General features: G+C 39.6%; 1 protein-coding gene across 1 annotated transcript; it reads left to right on the top strand.

Moving 5' to 3' along the window:
- Positions 1-8,659: 8,659 nt before the first annotated feature.
- On the top strand, positions 8,660-21,070 carry LOC126234372 (PI-actitoxin-Avd5a-like). The gene is made up of 3 exons (XM_049943060.1): positions 8,660-8,783; positions 9,910-10,068; positions 20,851-21,070. Exons 1-3 carry the CDS (start codon positions 8,753-8,755, stop codon positions 20,892-20,894), a joined length of 234 nt encoding a protein of 77 aa, XP_049799017.1. The 5' UTR covers positions 8,660-8,752; the 3' UTR covers positions 20,895-21,070.
- Positions 21,071-24,838: the final 3,768 nt, after the last annotated feature.

Below are 24,838 nucleotides of genomic sequence, written 5' to 3'. Positions count from 1 at the left end.
CTAGATTTGTCAGTCCACATCACATGATTTATAAATTGTTCATTATCTTCCATGTGGTGCAAAAAGCATTGACAAAACTGTACTCTTTGAATGTGTTCTTCTGGCTGCTGGTATTGAGTTAATGTGTAATGATATGGATGCAGTTCTTCATGATGCAACACTTCAACAACCAGTTTTTGAGATACCTGGAATTGCCTTGCAATATCACAAGTACTTTGCCAAGATGACTGATGGATGTCTAGTCCTTGGATGATCTGTGTCTTATTACTTATGGAGAGAGATTACTGATTTCCTAAAACATTGCTCCAGGCAATGAAAAATGTGTCCATTACTTATGGACAAAGATTACTGGTTTCCGAGGACATTGCTCCAGGCAATGAAGAAATTTATTAGCGGGCTGGTGCCTTTGAGGGTACTGTGCAGCATATGCACGAGCAGCAGCTGCAGCTTGGTTATCAGATGCACCCATCACCAAAAACATATCGACGTATTCATCAATTGTGAACTCTGTTGGGAAGCCACTATACTTGAACTTGACAGGACCAGTTATGGTCGTGCACTGCACTGTTAGCAGCCACATACATGCAGTTTAATGGATGCCACTGTCATGTAATAGGCTATTGTCATTTGACAAAATTATGTCCTGCTAATAAATGACAATAGTTAAGGACCAAACATCTAAAAAATAAAAAAAAGGAACATGATGATGATTCAAACCATAGCTCCACAGTGGATGTGAGTTTTATGTCCCAGCAGTCCACGCAGTGAGCTTCGATGGCTGATGTGGTAGTGTGGGGTGATACACATTCCTTTGTACATTCCGATATGCAGCACAGTGTGACCGTGTTACCAGGTACTTGTTTCATATGTGTGTTTTCAAAATGCACCTGATCTGATTTTGCTAGATAAACTTTTTTCTTGAATCTGGATGAGGAATTGTATGCCAACCTCCAACTGTAGCATTTATTTCTTCACCTTATATATTAAGAAAGAAGAAGGTGATTATAAAAACAGTCTTAGATGGGTACAGGGAAGGAAATAGGAGGTGAGGGATTCTGGATGATGTGATAAACAGCAGCACATACACTGATGGAGTGAGCAATGCATGGTGTTTTGCCACTTTCGAACCTGTTGTACTGTGGGCTGGCCACTGCCGCGCCTATGAACTGAGTCCAAGCTTTAGGCACGGGTGATGGCTATTACTCATTGTTATGCACAACACATTTCTTCACAGCAATATACATACACCAAAAAGTTATAATTATTACACTGGAAATGTTTGCGTGGGTGAGCGCACAACCGCGGTTAATGGCTCGAACACTGATCCCGGAGTGTATACACCCGTCAGTGATCGAGCATGCAGTACAGACTAATGGCCACGGAAGGCAGTGGGTGTGTGTCAGGCTGAGTGTGCAAATGTTCTCTTGTCTTGTGGATGCTGTTTAATTTGTGGGTGCGACAAACACAGTGAATGAGTGGCGACTGTCTGATTTGCATACATGATGGTGGGGGGGCTCATTGTGCTTGATCCAAGTGAACCACAGCTGGCAAGATCGCAACACAATGCAGACATCTGTTGAGTAACAGTGTCTAGCTCACACTAGTGTCTCTTTTTGTGTCTTGCGCATCCATCAGCACTGCATCGTTGCCGTGCTTTGGCCTAAAGGTACTTTTGCATAAGGGCATTCGCAGTTGAATGTTGGCCCCTTGACTGTGCACTCTGCTGTGCTGCTGTCCAAGGCTGCCACACAGATCCCCCCCCTTTGGAAGTGGAGTTTGTTTGGTGCAAGAGATCAAAATGTTCCATCTGCGGCCAGCATATATTACACTTGTGGTGACAACAGCACGAGTGCAGTGGCAGCGGTGCGTGATGTCATCACAGGCACGAAGGCGGTGTTGTGTGACGTCATGAGTGGCTGGTGGGGCACGCAGGGGTGTGATCCGACGTGGCGCGTTAAAACAGCAGTGCCCGACAACACTGTGCGGGAACTGTCTGTAGCGACGAGTGGTTGCAGATCTTGTGCACAGATGTAGCTCAGAGAACACTGACGCACGAACAAACTGTAGTTAACTGCTACAAAGGATAAGAAATGAAGTGTAGGTGAAAGATGCATTGTTCGTAACACTCAGTTCATATGCAAATAAATAAGGTCTCGTTAACCATGGGTAAAATAATTAAACAAAATATTCATAGAGATGCACTGATTTTTGTTTGACAAACATGGTGCAGAAGTGCGATGTGGTACTAGCTTGCGGTAGCAGAGACAATGGAAAGTTTAACAAACACAAATGCGGTGTCATCGGGGCTCAAACATGGCTTCCAGAGCTGTGGTGGACATACCCAGTGGTGCAGGAAGCGGTATCCAGAGATCAACTGGGACTTGACACAGGAACCGGTGCAGGAGTCAGTTCAGCCTCGACATCTGATGTGGTGGAGGTGCGATGGCAATTCCACGAGCTGCAATGAGCAAACAGCTGGTAAGATGGGTAGCAGTGTCTGGAGCTTGACTAGAGATTTGTTTTATCTGGTGAGGCAGCCTGCCAGAGACAGGATCTTAGCGGCAGGTGGTGGGCATTATGTGTGCACACTGCTGTGTGCAGCATGACATCATTACGATGCAGCACAGGTGTTTGAAGTGAACACGGTGGCTGGTGGATGTGACATATACTGCTGGTCGCTGCGGTGGGGCTGGCCGGTGCACGTGGGTGAGGCACTGTTGGGCAGCTGTCTGGATGGGGCTGGGGTAGGTTGAGGTGCACACAGCTGCTCTGTGACAGCTGGTGGCACACATGAGTCACTGACAACTGCTGGGTTACACTCTGCATGGCCAGTTACATGCAGAGTGTCATCTGTTACTAACTCTTTCACCAGGATGAAGAAGTTCCCGGTGGTGGGCCCTGTCAAGACATACACCGGTTTGACCCTGTCAAGCGAGATTTTAGCTGGCATACCATTATACTCGATCTCCAATGTCTTCGCACCATGGATTATCACACTGTGTGGTCTCAGGTAGAGCGGCCAAAGTGGTGGTTGTACTGTGTTTGTGCACAGTATCATATGCGTGCAGTGCTGTAGGTCTGCATGGACAAAGGCTTTGCTGGCAGTGTGCCACATTGGTGAGTGCAGTTGGAGGCTGGCCTGGTGACTGCGTAGGCGTTCTTCTAATGGTGGGGCCAAGGCATCGCAGGGCGTTGGTACTTCCTCCATGAATTCTCCAGGGTTGGCGAGCAACTGACAGTAGATGAGGTATATAGGTGAGGTGCCAATCTCTTGCTTCAGTGTCACTCACAGGCTGAGGGGTACACGCAGCATTGCTTCCATGCAGGTGGTATCTTGACACCTCAGGGACACCTTCAGTGTCCAATTAAGCTGCTAGATATGCCACTAAATGCCAGGTGGTAGCTAGTCGTGCGGTGTAGCTGTGCGGAACACAGTCAGGTAACATGTCTGAACAGTGCACAGTCGAACTGGTGGCTGCCGTCAGCAGTTACTTAGCTGGGGCAGCCAATGTGCACCACCCAGGTGTCAATGAGGGCAGTAGCATCTTGTCTCGGTGGTGATTTTCTGCTTTGGTCATTGCCTCTGGCGAGCGGGTGAAGTGGTCCACAATTGTAAGGAGGCTTGCCTTGGGGCAGAGGAAATGAGCCTACAGTGTGCACGTGGACATGTGTGAAGCGACATGTCACATCAGGGAAGGCATCTGAGTGCCTGAGTTTGTCGCCTGACTTTGGCAGGCCATACAGTTGTTTGCCTACCAATGACAGTCCTTCCAGACTCCAAGCAAGATGAAACGCGCTGCCACAAGTGACACCATGGTGTTTTCACCAGTATGTGGTAACCTGTGGACAGATTTGAAAGCGCTGCACAGATTTTTTTGGGAGAAAGGGGCGATGTGTGCCTGTCATAATGTCACGCGAAATCTTCCAGGAGGAGCCAGCGATGGGCACCAGTTCCAGACATAGGCCGCTGGAAGGATAATATCAGAAGCTGTCCATTTCTCCATCACCCTCCTGTTCTTGTGCAACACATTCAGAGTTCACTGGGGTGGATTTGACTGCACAATCCTGCGACAAGAGTCAGCGATGACATTGTCCATGCCGGAAATGTGTCAGATGTCTGTTGTCATCTGGGTCACGTACCGCAACTGCTCTAGTTGGCATGGTGAACAGTTGGTGTTGTTGGTCTGGAAAGCATTTGTTATAGCTTTATGGTTGGTGAAGATAATGCAGTTGCTGCGCTGCTGTCTGAGGCTGTCACAGTGACATTAGAAAGGAAGCTATAGATCACAGGAAATGTAGATACATAGGAGCTGTTAATACTGCAGAAAACTGATGATGATGACTGATTCATGAAGATGCCCATTTTTAAGGAACACACTTTTATAAGTTATTTGTTTTATTATTATTATTATTAAATATACAGATGTGAGTTTACAATCTGTTGCAGAGCAATTATAAATTGTAAATGCAACAAAATTTCTAGGAATTTGAAATCAGGATAACATGAGGTGGGACACACATATCAGTTACATCACCAAGAAACTAAGCCTCCATATATTATGGCATAAACATACTTGCTTGGTGTACAACAAAAGAAGCATTGAAAATGCATATTATGACCAAGTAAAATCGCTGCTGTCATGTAGGATAATTTTTTTCAGGGCAACTTGCCAACATGCAAAAAGCTGTTTCATAGCATAAAAGGAACATAAGGGCAACAGAAAATACTGCACCGAGAGACTTTTGAAATTCTTTTGAAAGCACTCCTTTGCCATGCCTGTAGATTCTTGTGGTACTTAGTTACACAAAGAAAATTTCAGAGGCTAAAAACAACTTTGTATGTACAAATCAAACATCCAAACATATGACACCAGGCAAAAATTGGACCTTCACAGTGAGTATGCAAACAAAAGTCTCCGGGAAAATGGACAACTGCAAACTGGCAAAAAACTTTACAATAAACTTCCCCACCACATCAGGACAAAAAAGAAAAGACACACATTTGAAAGATAAGTGCTATCACACTGTAAGTGAATATCTGTAACAATATTAGAGAAGGAAAGTTGCTACTCGCCGTATAGAGGAAATACTGATTTGCAATAGGCACAACAAAAAGATTCACACAATTATAGCTTTCAGACATTAAGGCCTTTTTCAACAATAGACACACATACACACACACTTACACGAACACGTGTGTGTGTGTGTGTGTGTGCGCGCGCGCGCACGCACGCATGTGTCTATTGTTGACAAAGGCCTTAATGGCCAAAAGCTATAATTGTGTGAATTTTTGGAAGAGCAGTTGAACGGAATGGACAGTGTCTTGAAAGGAGGATATAAGATGAACATCAACAAAAGCAAAACGAGGATAATGGAATGTAGTTGAATTAAATCGGGTGATGCTGAGGGAATTAGATTAGGAAATGAGGCACTTAAGGTAGTAAAGGAGTTTTGCTACTTGGGGAGAAAAATAACTGATGATGGTCGAAGTAGAGAGGATATAAAATGTAGACTGGCAATGGCAAGGAAAGCGTTTGTGAAGAAGAGAAATTTGTTAACATCGCGTATAGATTTAAGTGTCAGGAAGTCGTTTCTGAAAGTATTTGTATGGAGTGTAGCCATGTATGGAAGTGAAACATGGACGATAAATAGTTTGGACAAGAAGAGAATAGAAGCTTTCGAAATGTGGTGCTACAGAAGAATGCTGAAGATTAGATGGGTAGATCACATAACTAATGATGAAGTATTGAATAGAATTGGGGAGAAGAGGAGTATGTGGCACAACTTGACAAAAAGAAGGGACCGGTTAGTAGGACATGTTCTGAGACATCAAGGGATCACAAATTTAGCATTGGAGGGCAGCGTGGAGGGTAAAAATCGTAGAGGGAGACCAAGAGATGAATACACTAAGCAGATTCAGAAGGATGTGGGTTGCAGTAAGTCCTGGGAGATGAAGAAGCTTGCTCAGTATAGGGTAGCATGGAGAGCTGCATCAAACCGGTCTCAGGACTGAAGACCACAACAACAACAACAACAACATCGTGACCCAGCATCTCAGCTATATGGTGAGTAGCAACTTTCCTTCTCTAATATTGTTACATTCCATCCTGGATTTTCCATTGTTTGATTTTTGTATGTGAATATCTGTTCACATAAATTTCAATTATTTCCTTCTTTCTATTAAGTAGTACCAAATATGCTACATCCTATATCACGGATTTGATGAATGGATGCTTAATAAATAAATAAATCCTACCTGCCACCTTCCACACATTAAAATGACAAAAATTCTTCTGTGGAATTGATGCAATTGTCAAGGGGAAATTTTTTGTGTTTGTTTTCAAATTTTACTTTGCTGTCTCTCAGACATTTCATATCACTGGGTAATTTATCAAAAATTTTAGTTGTACCACTGTGCATCCTTTTTTGTGCTTATGATAGAGTTATGAATATCATTTTCCTTCTGGTATTGTAATTATGTATACCATTGCTCCTTTTGAAATGAAGTGGGTTATTTACAACAGACCTCTATGAGGGAATAAATATACCGTGAATGTTGTAAACACAATTTCTGTTTAATGATGATGCATGGCTACAATAGCATGAGAATTAACATATGCACCCCAATACAAATTTAGTGAGGAATTTTTTATTGCTTCTTAGAATGAAAATATGTTTAAGATTTTTGTGACGTATTCCATATCCATGAGGATAATTTCATTTAGGATCTTTGGAAGAAACATTATCATATCTTTTTTCTGTTATTATGTGTGATGTTTTCTTGTGTTATGACTTTTGTCACATCCTTGAGGATCTCACTGTGGATCTCTTAAACAAAAAGTATACCTAGTCTGATGTAAACAGAAAACTGTACTTATTTTTGCTCTTGCTTAAAAAATATTTTAGTAACAATAATAACTTTCCTGATGGCAAAGGTTTAGTTGATAAGAATTTTCTGGTATATTGATTTGAAACAGAGGCAAGACGTACCATGGTATGTAAAGTCCTATTGGTATATAGCCAAAAATTTTCACCCATACATTAATTGCAAGTGCTGATGCCTTGATTCTTCAAGTGCAACAGCCCATACTTGTTGGTTATGAAAATTGACAATCCCATCTCATGTGAAACTAGCTTCATCTGTGAAAGGTATCTTTGTCGTGAAAAGTGGATCTGCACCACATCTTTGCAACAGCCTGGCAGAACTGCGTACTAGGAGGCGAATCGTGTGGTCGAAAGACCTGGACACATTGTGCATGATATGGGTATATAACAACTGTTTTGCAGTGTCTCTCAGACCAGAGGACAACTAACTCGATAGATGCTGAAATTCTGCATACATTGGTTCCCGTAACTTTTTCCACTTGTTCAAATACTCGCTCTTCCATGAAAAAAGTACAAATAGTGAGAGGACTGCCACGATCCATTGTTGCCAGAGTGACTGGAAACGACTGCTGAATAATTGTGGAGATGGTACCATGCAGTCTAGATATTTATCAGCATAGACAACACAGGCTCAGCAGTTGCTTCGATTTGTCTGATCATAACAGACGATCGTGTCTGCCATTTCTCATGTGTAATAATAGGTTTCTATTATGATGGTAAGTGCAAAGGTAAAACTACAGTGTTAAACCATTTCACAAACTTATCAAAACACAAACTATTTCCATGCTGCACTTACTCAGAACTGTGAAAACTGTTCACAATGACAACACTTAACAGATGTTTGCAATTTAGAGCCTATGTTTACTCACATTTTTTCCTTGTTTTGGTTCATACTACCAGCTGTACCATGCCTTCTTTCACAGTCACATATGTTATAAATTACAGTTGTGGGGGCTCTCAGCAGATTTCAAGAGTGTTCTTCTAATATAAGAGAAAGCAGTTAAAATTTTATCGTCTTGTAAGGAATTGGATCATTGAAGACCATCTTCGTCCAGCTAGGGGTAATAGCAATGTTCAGTCGACCTTAATTATGTATAAAGAACTTTTTTTTTAATGGAACCTATTAGCTGAGGCTTGAAATCCATAGTCTGAATACATGAGAAAGTGAAACATGGACACTGCAATTTGCCAGTGATCCAAAACATTTAACAGACTTCCAGTAGTAGCACTGAAAAACTTTACTGTGATGCATACTACAATACAATCATAGACACTGAAGGAGTTCAGAGCAAATGTAAAACTAGTGACTCTTTTTACATTTTTATCACAGAAAAGACATTTGGAATAATTAAAATATGTCACTAAATACTCCTATATTATGTTTCCTCTTTTAATTAAGACAGCCATTAAATGCTCATTTTCATAGTATTAACCCACATACCAACCACTCATCTTCTTATTGAAGTACTAATGTTTTGTTGTATGCATATTCATAATACTGTAATACTGGGCAATCTATCTAATCATGATCCGTAAATGATTAAGATTTGCTAATAATGACTATTCTGAACATAAATGTTCACAGTTTTAAATCAAAGGACAAGAAAAATATCTGGCAGTTGTCCTTAATGCATTTCATGTCTATAACACGCCATTAGATATGAAGTTGCTGCCTCAGCACATAATGAAGACAGTTATCTTGTAAATACATCTAGTTATCATCTTTGGAAAGATTGTTAATGGACCAGAAGAGATAACTGCTTATCATCAGCAACAGTTTAACAGTTTATCACATCTTACAAAATCAGTTCACTGTGTGTGTGAAAGATCTACATTAGCTCATTTCAGGCAAACTGTGAGAGTGAATATGAAACTGCATCTTATCCTGTTTCTAATTGGTGCTGGTTTTAGATAAATATAATATTCAAATTATGATTTAAATATAATTAGTTTCAAATTACAGCCCTTTTATCATTTTTTAATTCATTTATCAGTGTGATTAAAACTGCTCTGAATTCATAGTAACATTAAAAATATATTAGCCTCACAATATTATAATAAACAAATTTTTTAAATAAAAATATTTAATTATTTAGGGTAGAGGAGTATGTGTTATTATTAGTATCATGGTATATAGCAATGCTCATAGTGAATAGTCCTCCATTCTTACAATATGATATTATTTGCAAATTATTGGTGTACTCTTGCAAATATTAATGAAGCAATACACATTTCATCAATATGATACCTTTTTAAGTGTTCAGTGGGAGACAAATAATGTAAAGAATAAAGATATACATTTACATTTGGTTTCAGTATTGAGTGGTTAAAGGGGCATAAACAATAATTGAAACTAGAAGCTTAGTTTTTGGAAATGTCTCTCTCCAGCACAAACAAGCAAATAAACGTACACATCCACTTTACCCCGAGCTCTGTTACCCTCAGAAAAAGCACATTATCCTACAGCTAAGCTACAAGCTCTAAATTGTACATATGTGCCTGGTAACAGTTCGATGCCCGAAGTATATGGAAATTACAGTTGATTTTGTAGGTACAAATAACTATTACTTGTCTTCTGCAACTGAATTATGTTTTGTGTGAAAGTTATTCATATCTACAAGACAAATAGTAATGAGCTAGAAAATTAGGAAGAATGACAAAAAAAATTAACGGTATAAAGTGAGGGGGTCATCTATATTCCTTTCTGTTTTATTTATTTTTAATTCTTTTACACCAGATGAACAACAACAACTTTGTGCAAGAAAGAAAGAAGCAACTTTTTTTAATGAACATGTAAAATCTGTAGTAAGTAATGACTGCAGCTTTCTCATCACTATGCATATCACAAATCTTATATCAGTAATAAGATTTTAGAGTGCATTTTTCCTTATTTTCATTCCACTAAATGACAAAAACTGAAAATATATTCAATCACATAACAGTTTTACATACCATATCTGTTATTATAAAGTATTGCCTTCCACTTGTATGGTAGTAAAGTATGTGGTATTTGTCTGTTTACAGATATAGTTTTCCTTTCTTCTTCATTGTGTGCAGAAAACAATTGCCCCAGCTTTTGCACATTAGAGTACAGGCCAATATGTGCAACTGATGGGATAAATCCCCCTCGCCTATTTAGTAATCCCTGCCGGCTAAAGTCTTTCAGCTGTATAAATAATGTTGGTAAGAATTAAAAAGCATATGAAATATTAGTTATGTACTTTTGTATTTGACACTAGATTTGTATTCATTCCCACATACTAAAAGATAATTCAAGATTGTGTTCTATTCTGTCAGTGCTAGGCAGGCTGTTTGCAGATGAAGATTTACCTATGAAAAGTAGTAATGTAACTCTGCATGCATCTTACAGTTATTATATCAATGCCATTGCCAACGTATTTAAACTAGATAGCAGAATGTGACTATTATGAGCTATATCTGTTTATCAGGAACTGGACAATGAGATAAATTTCAGATTTCTTCATAAAACTGCACAAGAGAGAGCAAGCAGACCAGCTAATATATGTGCAGTCTAGGGTAACACAACATTCGGTGGAGGCCATAAATGGTAGATTTCAGTTAGTGTAAGACTACAGCAGTTAATAATAACTAACTACAGTTCTAAGTCAAAATAACTCCAATAAACAATTGATTGCATACAAATTGCTACTGTGGCCAAATCTGGAGCAGTACCCCAGTGTTTGATGCCCATATAAAATAGGCACAGCATCAGACATTTATCAGATTCAGAGATGTTCTTCTGTGCTCACAAAAGGCTGGCATAACCTTTGTGAAAATGTAGTGGAGATATTAATGGAATTTAAATGGAACTCTTTGGAAGAAAGGTGACTATCCTCATGAAAACCTGTTTGTTAAATGTAGAAAACTGGTACTGAAAGAACTGATGGGAGCAGAATGGTCTCACTGTTATATATTTCATGGATGGGATCATTACAACAAGTCAGGTGAGATCAGAGCACATGCAGACAGTACTTTTTCCTCACTCAGTATGTGAATGGAATAGGATACAAAGTTGCTAATATTGGTAAGTATTACCTTGTGTCATGCAGTGAAATAGGCTTGAAGAGTATTTATACTGGTGTGGACATAGATATGTCTTTGGACTCAAAGTCATGAATTCAAGGAACATTGGATCTAAAGTACACACCCAAATCTTTTAGATCATTATCCTCTATTAGTTTCCTGTTTCGCTTATATCAACTTAACATTTAAACCCTTCAGGAACCTTCTGGTGGTAATTCATGTGGTAGGCCTGCTGACAACTCCAGAACACTCTCAAAGATGCCAACAGAGGATCAAAATCTGAATTCAGAGAAGAAATGGAAGAGAATAGTGATGATTCTCAGTCATTTGAAACACTGTCTTTTATTACCTAAATTATTACATAACTGGTGAAGGTATCAATAGAGAGTAACCACAGTGTGCAAAATACTTTGATAAACCATCTAACCTGTCTTTGCCTGAAGCAAACATGAAAAGGAGACTGTGTGTAGAGTGACAGTTTCACTCAGCACTCTTTAAAAAGTAAAATTCTCTGTTATCAACCACCATTCAATTATCAACAAAGATAAGGATGTAAGTTGTTACTTCCATAAAACTTTCCAAGATTTGGATTATTTTCATGTAGTAACACTTTTATATCCCTAGCAGATCATGTTCATAGACATACTTTTAAATTTTGTTGCTGTAGTCTTTACTCCAATGATTGATTTGATGCACCTCTCCACATTAGTCCATTTTGTGCAAGTCTTCTCAACTCTGTGTAATTACTGTGATCTACATCCATTTGAACCTGCTTACTGTATTCAAATCTTGGTCTCCCTCTACACCTTTTACCGCACCAAACTTCCCTTCATTGCCAAATGAATGATTCCTTGTAGCCTCAGTAACAAACTGATTCGTTACTTTTAATCCTTCCATTATAAGTCGTAATTATAATCATTTGCTATAATATAAGCACATAGCCTAATGTGAAGTAGAGCTTAGAGACTCCAGGATAGTCAGTACTACAAGATGCTGAACCATGTCTGCGAGCAGAGTAGACAAAGATAGGTAACAAAAGGCAGCAACCTGGAAATCATCCAACATCAGAGTGGAAGAAGAAAATCATGTTGGTTGAGATTTGACTGAAACTTCCTGGCAGATTAAAACTGTGTGCCTGACCGAGACTCGAACTCGAGACCTTTGCCTTTCGCGGGCAAGTGCTCTACCAACTGAGCTACCGAAGCACGACTCACGCCCAGTACTCACAGCTTTACTTCTGCCAGTACCTCGTCTCCTACCTTTCAAACTTTACAGAAGCTCTCCTGCGAACCTTGCAGAACTAGCACTCCTGAAAGAAAGGATATTGCGGAGACCTGGCTTAGCCACAGCCTGGGGGATGTTTCCAGAATGAGATTTTCACTCTGCAGCGGAGTGTGCGCTGATATGAAACTTCCTGGCAGATTAAAACTGTGTGCCCGACCGAGACTCGAACTCGGGACCTGCCAGGAAGTTTCATATCAGCGCACACTCCGCTGCAGAGTGAAAATCTCATTCTGGAAACATCCCCCAGGCTGTGGCTAAGCCATGTCTCCGCAATATCCTTTCTTTCAGGAGTGCTAGTTCTGCAAGGTTCGCAGGAGAGCTTCTGTAAAGTTTGGAAGGTAGGAGACGAGGTACTGGCAGAAGTAAAGCTGTGAGTACCGGGCGTGAGTCGTGCTTCAGTAGCTCAGTTGGTAGAGCACTTGCCCGCGAAAGGCAATGGTCCCGAGTTCGAGTCTCGGTCGGGCACACAGTTTTAATCTGCCAGGAAGTTTCATATCAGCGCACACTCCGCTGCAGAGTGAAAATCTCATTCTGGAGATTTGCCTGGTTTGGAAAGTATTCTACTAGCAATAAGAGAAAACAGCAGCTTTTGAACTTTAGGATGTAGTCTCTCTCTCTCTCTCTCTCTCTCTCTCTCTCTCTCTCTCTCTCTCTCTCTCTCTCTGTCCCCTCACCCTACTGCTATCCTTATCTATTATTTAAAGAAGATAAATGTTTATTGCAAAAGCTTCTATTTATTTATTTATTTATTTATTTATTTGATCTAATGGTTAATTTTCTGTCTTCTTCATTACCCACATTTTGCATCCATATAAAGCAGCGCTCCAAAAAGTTTATTGCTTAATGCTATATGTGGTTTATAATAAAAATCGGTTGTGCATGAAGTGCAATTTTTGCAGCTGCAATACAAGGCCTTGACAAGACATAAAAATAATTTTTATGTAAACTTTGTTGTCTGGTTTTCAGAACAGTGTTCTCTATTGTTGTGAAAAGGTCTTTACCAAGCTGCTGGCAAATACAAACTAAGAAATTTGATAACTTTGAAGATTAAAAATGAAATTAATTAATTAATTTTTTAAACTGCTACTCTTTCTACAAATTATCTGATTTCCAAGATTCAAGGTTAACTGCATGATAAGTGATAATATAAAGAGCTCTCCATTCTTACGCTGTGCAGATTACTGGTATTGTTAGATAACTACCAATGTATTCACATAAACATTAAGAAAGCAGTGGTAAAGAAAGAATAACCATTTAGAATAACTCATGATATTCTTTTCTCCAAATGTAGAAGTTGTTGTTGTCATATTTATTGGCCCTGTTGTCCTCATAGTAGCTTATGCGTAACACATTGGACAAGTTAAGTTATAAACATACAGCTGAAAGTCATTTCTAGTCATATGTATTTAAGGTTACAATGACACACTTATGCATAAGTATTTGTATAACACACTTCAAACATTTAAATATTCTTCAGTAAGTAAAAGCAGTGATGATGTAAATATGACTTAAGAGATTTTCCAAGTGTATTCACCTCAGTAATAGTTTTTATGTTTTCAGGAAGTTTGTTATAAAGCTTAACTTCCATGTGAAAAGTACCTTTTTGGCACAGAACTGTGTTGATTTCAGTTATATGTAAGTTTCTGTTTTGTCTGGTAAAGTGATCATGTATATCACAGTTTTTTTGCAGTCTGCAGTCCTTACCTATTTATGTTTATTTTAATTTCCATAATGTATACACATGGTAATGGAGGAATACCAGATTTCTTAAACAGAGGCTTACAAGAGTCTCTAGGCTTGCACCCAAACAAGATTGTAATGGCCCTTTTTTGTAGTTTAAAAGTGCTATTAGCTGTTTTAGAGTTTCCCTGGAAGGTGACTCCATATCTGAGATGAGAATGAAAGTAGGCATGATACACATTCGTTACTGTTTTCTCACTACAGCATGATTTCAATGAGCAAAGAAGATAATATGTTTTGCTCAGTTCTGCATTGAGATATTCAATATTCCTATTCCATCTGACGTTGCCCTGCAGCCAAAGTCATAAGAATTGGTTTCAGTACTATTACCAACTAGTTCACCATTGACAGAGACCAGTGGGATTAAACATGTCCTTGTTAGGAGCTTTGCAGAATTTTAGTGCAGTGCTGTTTACTACAAGCTGATTATTCTGTGCCCAGCTGCTAAGTTGTTTCGTGACTGCGTTTACTGTCTGCTGTAACCATTCATTGCTGTCTCCTTTTGTAGAATTATGGTGTCATCTGCAAATACACTCCTGGAAATGGAAAAAAGAACACATTGACACCGGTGTGTCAGACCCACCATACTTGCTCCGGACACTGCAAGAGGGTTGTACAAGCAATGATCACACGCACGGCACAGCGGACACACCAGGAACCGCGGTGTTGGCTGTCAAATGGCGCTAGCTGCGCAGCATTTGTGCACCGCCGCCGTCAGTGTCAGCCAGTTTGCCGTGGCATACGGATCTCCATCGCAGTCTTTAACACTGGTAGCATGCCGCGACAGCGTGGACGTGAACCGTATGTGCAGTTGACGGACTTTGAGCGAGGGCGTATAGTGGGCATGCGGGAGGCCGGGTGGACGTACCGCCGAATTGCTCAACACGTGGGGCGTGAGGTCTCCACAGTATATCGATGTTGTCGCCAGTGGTCGGCAGAAGGTGCACGTGCCCGTCGACCTGGGACCGGACCGCAGTGACGCACGGATGCACGCCAAGACCGTAGGATCCTACGCAGTGCCGTAGGAGACCGCACCGCCACTTCCCAGCAAATTAGGGACACTGTTGCTCCTGGGGTATCGGCGAGGACCATTCGCAACCGTCTCCATGAAGCTGGGCTACGGTCCCGCACACCGTTAGGCCGTCTTCCGCTCACGCCCCAACATCGTGCAGCCCGCCTCCAGTGGTGTCGCGACAGGCGTGAATGGAGGGACGAATGGAGACGTGTCGTCTTCAGTGATGAGAGTCGCTTCTGCCTTGGTGCCAATGATGGTCGTATGCGTGTTTGGCGCCGTGCAGGTGAGCGCCACAATCAGGACTGCATACGACCGAGGCACACAGGGCCAACACCCGGCATCATGGTGTGAGGAGCGATCTCCTACACTGGCCGTACACCACTGGTGATCGTCGAGGGGACACTGAATAGTGCACGGTACATCCAAACCATCATCGAACCCATCGTTCTACCATTCCTAGACCGGCAAGGGAACTTGCTGTTCCAACAGGACAATGCACGTCCGCATGTATCCCGTGCCACCCAACGTGCTCTAGAAGGTGTAAGTCAACTACCCTGGCCAGCAAGATCTCCGGATCTGTCCCCCATTGAGCATGTTTGGGACTGGATGAAGCGTCGTCTCACGCGGTCTGCACGTCCAGCACGAACGCTGGTCCAACTGAGGCGCCAGGTGGAAATGGCATGGCAAGCCGTTCCACAGGACTACATCCAGCATCTCTACGATCGTCTCCATGGGAGAATAGCAGCCTGCATTGCTGCGAAAGGTGGATGTACACTGTACTAGTGCCGACATTGTGCATGCTCTTTTGCCTGTGTCTATGTGCATGTGGTTCTGTCAGTGTGATCATGTGATGTATCTGACCCCAGGAATGTGTCAATAAAGTTTCCCCTTCCTGGGACAATGAATTCATGGTGTTCTTATTTCAATTTCCAGGAGTGTATGATTGTTTTATGTGCATCAGCATTTAAGTTTAGATCATTTATGTACAGAAGGAACAGAAGGGATTCCATTACTAATCCTTGGGGTTCACCACATTTAATTTGTTTATAGTCAGATAAGTGTTCAAATACAATTTTTAGTTCAATATTGTGTGCTTGATGCACACTGTCTGCTTATGATTAGACAGGAAGGAACTGATCCATTTGTTGGACAGACCTCAAATACCATATCTTTCAAGCTTTGATAGCAGAATTTTATGATCCACCATGTCAAAAGCTTTTGACAAGTCAATAAATGCTCCTATTGCCTCCTGTTTTTTGTCCATCAGGTTTAGGGTGAAACTGATTCACTCATAAATAGCAATTGCCATTGACCTCTTATTTCAGAATCCATGTTGTTCATTATATAGGATGTTGTTTTTATTTATAAATTTCATAAGTTTATCACACATAAGTTTTTCTAATACTTTAGAGATGCAGGAGGAAATTGTGATGGGCCTGTAGTTATTTACATTATCTTTCTCAACTTTTTTTATATACAGGAACAACTTTTGATGTTTTCAATACATCAGGGAAAGTGCCTACCTGAAGTGAGCAGTCACATAAGTGTGTATTTCAATTAGGTTTGATGCACTCTTCTTTAATATTGTTGCAGGTATACCATCAATGCCTGCAGAGTTTGAATTTTTTAGTCCTTTCATTGCTTTAGCTACTTCATCTCGTGAAACAGAACTGATGTACATTGATCCTCTACATGCACTTATTTTATATTCATTGCCTGCGTGCTCTTAGTTAGATTGTAACATATTATCAGCAACACCTATGAAAAAATGGTTAAATGTGTTGGCTACTTCTAAGAGGTTTGTTACTTTTTTGTGACAGTGTTATATTTTTGCAAGGTTGTCTGTATTCTCCAGATCTTTTTTATAACACTCCACATAGCCTTTGATTTATTAGCTGAATTATAAATGTATTCATCATTATGCATTATTTTTGCTGCTTTTATTACTTTTCATAATATTTTGGAGTATTTTTATAGTATGTGCGTACTACTGGAGAGGAATTTTTTGAGTTACATATTTCATGAAGTAGTCTTTTCTTCTGGCATGACACCCATGTTCCCCTTGTGATCCAGCTATTTGTTCTAGAGTTTCCCCATATGGGAAATGTTTTAATTGGGAATGTAATTTCAAAGAAATGGGTTAATGTATCAATGAAAGTGTTGAATTTTTCAGTTATATCATTAATTTTGTACACTTCAGACCATTTTTCTTTCTGTAATAAGTTGTTGAAGTAGTTTACATTAACCTGATTGTAACTTCTACAAAGTTCTGAAAGACATGTTGTTAATAACACTGCCTTTTACTTTTATGCTTAATATTTGAGCAAGATGGTCACTAAACTCTGCATTGAAAATTTTTAGTGGTGTTTCTTGTAAACTCTTCTTGACTAGAAACTAATCTAGAGCCGTTTAGCAAGTTTCTGTTACTAGGGTAGCGGCTTTTACTTCAGCCTTTAAATTATAGGATGTTGCAAGGTTCAAAGGGGTCTCTCTATTTCCAATAATTGTGAGGAAATCAATACTGAAGCCACCACTGATTATCAACTCATAATCCATTTTATTTACTTTATTTAGAAATGACTATATTTTGTTTAAGAAAAGTTCAAAATTTCCAGATGGTGATTGGCAAACTTAGCAATAACCAGATTGTACTGAGTAATTTTTATAGCTGCAATTTCATAATCCTTTTCAACATTTGTTCTAGTTAAATCAGGTAGGGTAATGAAGTCTACATTATCCTTTGTGTAGGTTGCTACCCCACCTTGCTTGTTGTATTTCCTGTAGTAATAAGAAGCCAAAATGAATTTGTTTATTTTCGTATTCTGGATTAATTCTGGGTTAAGCCATTGCTCACAAATGCATAACAGTGAGATATCTTTAAGTTCATCTGTTAACAGTACATTAATTTCATCGATCTTATTACCTAGGGATTGCACATTATGGTGATAAATTTTTAGATAAGGTGTATTCACGATTTGATAATTGGGAATCATATTTACAGCATCACATACCTTTAGTTTAAATTAGGATTGTCAGCAGTGTTCTATTTTCATCCTTCATTCTTGTTCATTTTGTTTTCTTCACTATTGTTGGAAGGATAGACTGTTCTGTTCCCTAGAATTTTTTCTTTAATTATTTCGTTCATTTGATCACAAACAAACCTTTTCCCTCAATAGTTCAAATGCATTCCATACTTCATGTGCAGATTTCAATGCAGCTTGCTTATATCCAGTACATGGCACTTAGGGTATTGTGAACACAGTTTCCTTAATTTAATGTTTGTTTTCCAAATTTCTTTGTTTACACACGAACTAAAAATTAGATCGTGCCTATGAGGCAGTGTGGCAACTACTGTGTTTCTGCTTTTGTTAGCTTGTAAAAAATTCTGCTGCTTCTTTTTTTGTCATATTGTTTGAACCCATTATACAGATGATAAAGTCATTTTCCTGCATTAATTTTGTCTAATAGTTAGTGTCTACAACATTTTTACATCCTGCCCCTGATTTCACTACACTAGTCACTGCTATGTTGTGATATTTCTCATGCAACATGCTTCAAATAAAGCACTTATGTAACTTCAAACAGACCAATATCAGCTCTCTGATTCATGTCTGTGATGACAAGGGAGAACACATATTGATATGCCACTGGCAGTGATGAACAACAGTTTATTACATCAGTAAACATGGAACATGAGTAATAGGAAAATAAAGAATCACTGCTTCATGACAAGAATGAAATAAAGAGTCACTTCTAGACAATGAACAATGAGAAAAAAGGTTACACTATACTCACCAGTAAGAAGGTTCAGTGAGAGCGGATTTAATCACGAAAGGAGGATTGCCTCATAGCATTCATAACTGCTGAGCCCCATGAAGCAAGAGTCCATGACGAGTGATGGCAGCAGCTAGAGACAGCTGACCAGGTTGAGAATATAAGTCAGGTGGTGTCCAACAAGGCTGTGGTCAGCATGTGAGTGGTGGCTAATGGAGCTTTGCTGCTAGCAAAGTCCATCCTGTATGTGAATGGCAATGCTGCTGGTTTGGCTGTTTTTACAGCTGATGTAGGAGCTCACAGAATGATGGGCTGGTTGTGAACCAGACAGCTAGTTGAAGACACGCCTGGTGAAAGCATACACAAACAGTTTCCAGGCAGCACGTGGCCAGTGTAGGAAATAGGTCCATGATTGTGGCACTGTCTGGAGTGATGCTGACACCGTGATGTTGCGCAATACTTTCTGTAAATCGGCCTGTAAATATGCTTATTTTTACCGGCCATGGTCATGAAATCTTGTGTTTGTTTTCCAGCACCTGATTTATCGTGAGACAGCTGCTGGTGTGGTGCAGCACAGTCAAATTGTGTAGGGATTCCACACTGAGATACTGCAGTCTGTATAACTGGAAATGTTATATTAGAGTTACATGGAATTTACTTTCTTGAATCCAAGTATTATGTTAAATTGTAGAAGGAGTGACTAATATGGTATTAAGTGTTTGGGGATTTCCAATTTCCTAACTGGTGTTTACTTGTAACCTATATCCCTAACCTAGAATTCCATTCTGATTTCTAGAGAGGGATGCATAGTCTGTATGGAAATTATTTCTACTTCTATTGTTGTAGTTGTGGATTTCTGAGGTTGCCCTAAATAACCTCTTGTTATTAACGACAAATACCATAGGGAGGACATGTGTTGGAATGTAAGTGTAATAATCACTAAGTCCCTGAAGAGGGTTGTGCAAGATGTTCAGTTGTCAACTTTACATAATATTTGTATTGCACGCATCTGCAGAATAATTACTTTTTCCACCATAGCTGCAGTGCCCCAGGGGATTATGACATAGGACAAAACTGAGTGGAAGTTAGGTACCAATCATTTTTGCAAGTCAACACAGCAAGAGAAATTTCTGCATGCAGACAGAACTCAGCTCTTTGGTTAACTTATCAAAATGCTGATGCCACTTCATCTTGTTATCTATCTGGATGCCCAGGAACTTCACACATTGAGCCTTGTCCAGCGTACACCAACTGATCTCTACTCTGGTAGTAGCTGTAAATCATTTTTATTTGTTTGGGATTACGTACTGTGAATTTGGTAAGATTATGGTTAAGTTGTCAGCTGTGAACCAGTTGTAAACTTGTTCCATTATTCTCCTGACTTTGTCTTGTGTTGATGTGTTTGGGCTCTTAATCAACATACAGGTGTCATTAGCAAACATTACAGTTTTTAAATAGTCCTCCAAAATCTCATGTAAATCATTTATGTAGATTAAGACCAGGAGTAAGCCAAGTTTTTATCTTGCAGCACACCATATTTAATGTTTCCCCTCTCTGAATTTAATCTTCTTGCCATACCATTTGCTAATTGGCCATCTGTTTTCTATTGTTAATATGTCACCAACCATACAAGGGGAAGACCTTTAATGCCATACCATTTTAGTTTCCCTAGAAAAGGTCTGTGTTAAAATTTTGGTCAGTGCAAGCACAAATACTATTTGACAATTCAATCATGATTAATTGTTAATAAAATGTTTTTGACAGTTTCTTGTTATGCTGCATGTCATTGGAGGTTCATTTTCATATTGGGGTTTAGGGAACAGGTTCTTCCTTGGCCAGACTCTATTGAATATAATCCATGAATTAATAGCTCAAAAATTTATCCAAGCAAACATTTCTCTTTTTAAATTATTTTACTACTTGAAAATGTGAAGAGGGCTCTTAATTTTTCAGCTCTCCATGACATATATTTTGAGCAAATTTATGTAGATTCTCATAAGAAAGGAAGTTATGATTTATTTGTGGGGAAAAATTAGTATTAAAATACATGTACTATCAGACTGTTGCATGTATTAGTGTTGTGCTAATGAATGTCTTCTCTTTTACAGAGTTGAAGGAAGTTGCAAGAATACACTGCCAGGATGAATTGTAACAAAAAATATATTACTGATATCTGTCTACTGGCTGTTATTTCAGAAGCTTGAAAGTATTTGTACATAATTTCCAAAATTTGTTTCATGCTTCAATATAAAAAAAATACACTTCATTATAAAATCTTGCATTTTTTATGTATGTCATCATATATCAACATTATACTGTAGATATCATTTCCTGTAAAATATTGTGTTGGTATAATTCTGAAATGATTTTAAATACATATAAAATAATGTCCATTAAAAGTTTTGTAGCCTTTAAGATTTACAAGTTATAAAAATTTGTCTCAAAAATATAAAAGACTACAGATGTAAGACTATAGTATGAAATCTTCCATCCCCATGAACCATGGAGTTTGCTGAGATGGAGTGGCTGGTGCACCTCAGAGATACAGATTACTATACTATAGGTGCAACCAAAACAGAGGGTTATCTGTGAAGGGTCAGACTAACCTGTACTTCCTGAAGAGGGGCAACTTCATGGACAATGTACTACTATCTGATCTTCTAACATTAGCCAACATGATCTTGATGTACTGTTACTGCAAATGGCTGAAAGCAAAGGGAAACTAGAGATGACATCTTTTTTCTCAAGGGCATGCAACTCTACTCTACGGTTTCATGACAGCATCCTCCTGGGTAAAATGTTCCATAGGTAAAACAGTTCCCCATTTGGGTCTCCTTATGATAACTATCAGGACATTGTTATCAGGAAAAACAGAGCTGTCATCCAATGGGTTGGATCACTGAAAGTTAAATCCCTTAATTCGTTAGGTAATTTACAAAATTTATAAAGGGAAATATACAGTTTGAAGTTATATATATATCGGTAATTATTAAAGTGTGATGGCAGGAAGAACAGGACTTCTGGGGAGGTCAATACACTGTTATCAAAGAGCGGTCACACAGAAATAAGCCTACTGTTGTTGTTGTGGTCTTCAGTCCTGAGACTGGTTTGATGCAGCTCTCCATGCTACTCTATCCTGTGCAAGCTTCTTCATCTCCCAGTACTTGCTGCAACCTACGTCCTTCTGAATTTGCTTAGTGTATTCATCTCTTGGTCACCCTCTATGATTTTTACCCTCCACACTGCCCTCAAATGCTAAATTTGTGATCCCTTGATGCCTCAGAACATGTCCTACCAACCGGTCCCTTCTTCTTGTCAAGTTGTGCCACAAACTCCTCTTCTCCCCAATTCTATTCAATACCTCCTACTAATGAATAAGAAAATAAGCATGTGGATAAGCTGCTACAAACAGCATAGTGAACAAATTGTGTTAGCCAAAACAGACACAAAGCCCAATACAGTAGTACAAGTATATATGGAAGTAGCTCCAGTCGTGAAGGAGAGATTTAAAATGTCATGAGCCAGGATGTTGACTGGGCAATAAGTACAAAGAACCAGTTCCTCACCCACCATGGTCTCATAAATGCAGTGATAACAGCGACATTTTTATTCAGCAGCATTCATACAGGCAAAGCACACAGTGTCCCATTGGTGTTTGAGCACCCTGCACAGTGGTACTTGCCCGACTCAGTATGTGGTTGAAGGAGATGGCCACCAGCAAAAGGATGCCGGGCCGAAAAGGTGGCCGCAGTGAAGGTGCAATGTCAATGCCAGAGCAGGCCAGCAGATATCAGGTGTGCAGTGGGAGCAGTTTCACAGGCACACTAACCACTCTGTTAGGCATAAATGTGGTGGCCAGCCAGCAGATCACAGTAAGTTAGGGGCTGGAGGCATCCCAGCGCAACCGAGCGAGGTGGCGCAGTGGTTAGCACACTGGACTCGCATTCAGGAGGACTACGGTTCAATCCCACGTCCGCCCATCCTGATTTAGGTTTTCCGTGATTTCCCTAAATCGCTCCAGGCAAATGCCAGGATGGTTCCTTTGAAAGGGCATGGCTGACTTCCTTCCCTAACCCGATGAGACCGATGACCTCGCTGTTTGGTCTCTTCCCAAAAACATCAACATCCCAGCGCAGGCTGTGGATCACAGACCCCTTGTAGGCCCCCAGGAGTTGGTCGATATCAGCCTTCAGTAGATCACAGCTGGAAGGCACCAGTTCAAGCCCCAGTAGCATTAGGACTAGGTGCAGTCCATAGACCAGGTGCTAGCAGAGGCCATGGCCCACACTGGGTTGACAGCTGGCTTGGAGGCATTCTCAGTGTAGACAGTAGGCAACGACAGGTACTCTGTGGCTGAAGCTGTTGCTATTTATAAGGGATCAACCCAGAAATATTATGGAAAAGCGCTGCTTCTTGTCATGTTTGGAGCCTGAGCAGCAAGCGTAAGTGCCCAGGGTGTGGTAACTGTATATGCTAAAGTGCCAGAGTGGCAGATTTTACCATGCCAGCTCAGCACTTTTCTGCTACACGTATTAGAACTTCATTGGCAGCAAGCTGGCTTATCTGCCCATGAATTATTGGGTCCACTAGGAAGATGTTGGTGTAAAAAAAGAATGTATGAGGAGGTACAGCAAAATTAATTGAAATGGGTGACTGGGATTTGATAATGGGAAAATGAAGAGAAGGGAAAATAGGAGAAAATGGACTGGGGGAAAGAAATGAAAGAGGAAGGCATTGGTTAGAATTTTGCACAGAGCATAATTTAATCATTGCTAATGCTTGGTTTAAGAATGATGAAAGAAGGATGTATACATGGAAGAGACTAGGGACACTGGAAAGTTTCAGACTAGTGTATAATGGTAAAACAGAGATTTCAAAACCAGATCCAAAACTTCAAAATATTTACAGGTTCAGATGCAGACTCTAGCCACAATTTATTGGTTATTGATTGAAACTGAAACAGTTGCCAAAAGCAGAGATTTAATGGGATGGAACCTGGTTGAACTGAAAGAACCAGAGGTTGTGAGAGTTTTAAAGGAAGGATTAGGCAATGATTGACTGAAACACAGGAGACAAACAAAACAGAAGACAAATGGGTGGTTTTGAAAAATGCAGTAGTGAAGGCAGCTGTGGATCAACTATGCACAAGGACAAGACTCAATAAAAATCCTTTGATAACAAAGAACACATTGAATTAAACTGATAAAAGGAGAAAATGCAGCATGTGAAAGAAAGTACAGAAATGAAAAAAATAGATTGACAAAAAGTGCTAAGTGGTTAAGCAGGAATGACTAGAGGACAAATGCATTGCTGTAGGAACATTTGTGACTATGGGAAAGATATAGGCTGCCTATATGAACATTAAAGAGACCTTCGGAGAACAGAGAAGCAACTGTATGGATATCAAGAGTTCAGATGGTAAGCCAGTACTAAGCAAAGAAGGAAAAAACTGAGAAGTGGATGGAATATACAGAGTCTATACACATAAACAAACTTCTGGAGAATATAATAGAAAGAGATGATGAGGTATAGAAAGAGAAGGTAAAAACAAGGTGGGAGATATTATACCTTGAGAAGACTTTGAAAGAACACTGTAAGAGCCAAGTGGAAACAAGACCCCTGGAGGAGATGATATTCCATCAGAATTATTGATTTGTGTGGCTATGTTGTCCGTAGTTGCTTTACAATTCTTGAGGGTATTTTTGTTCTTTCATTGCAACTACAAAAATGCATGATTTTTTTCACCAAATGCATTTCATTTTATTGAGGTAAAGCATCATTAGTACTTCTGAGAATTTCTTATGTTTTTCACAGCACACTTTTACACATACCATTGTTTTATGTTTGTTTTTGTACTTCTGAGAAGTACAAACATAAAACAGTGATGTAAGTAAAAGTGTGATGTGAAAAATATAAGAAATGCATAGTGTTGCAGAACAACTAAAAATTAGACAAAAATTATCAGTGTCTAATGCAGAAAAACAGCAATGTGCTAGCAGAACAACGATGTGCTAGCAGACGGAATTTCCCGACGTAAGAGAGAAATCAATCAAAAATCACTATTAAGCTCAAATCAACTAACTGTTTTTTGATCTT

Source organism: Schistocerca nitens, chromosome 2 (genome assembly GCF_023898315.1).
Source record: "Schistocerca nitens isolate TAMUIC-IGC-003100 chromosome 2, iqSchNite1.1, whole genome shotgun sequence".
Classification (NCBI taxonomy): domain Eukaryota; kingdom Metazoa; phylum Arthropoda; class Insecta; order Orthoptera; family Acrididae; genus Schistocerca; species Schistocerca nitens.
This window is presented reverse-complemented; position numbering and strand designations above follow the sequence as displayed.

Coding starts and splice junctions, on each gene's coding strand:
- LOC126234372 (XM_049943060.1), top strand. CDS start 8,753: ATGAAACTGCATCTTATCCTGTTTCTAATTG. Junction 8,784..9,909: donor TCTTATCCTGTTTCTAATTG/GTGCTGGTTTTA, acceptor GTCTGTTTACAG/ATATAGTTTTCCTTTCTTCT. Junction 10,069..20,850: donor CAGCTGTATAAATAATGTTG/GTAAGAATTAAA, acceptor TCTCTTTTACAG/AGTTGAAGGAAGTTGCAAGA.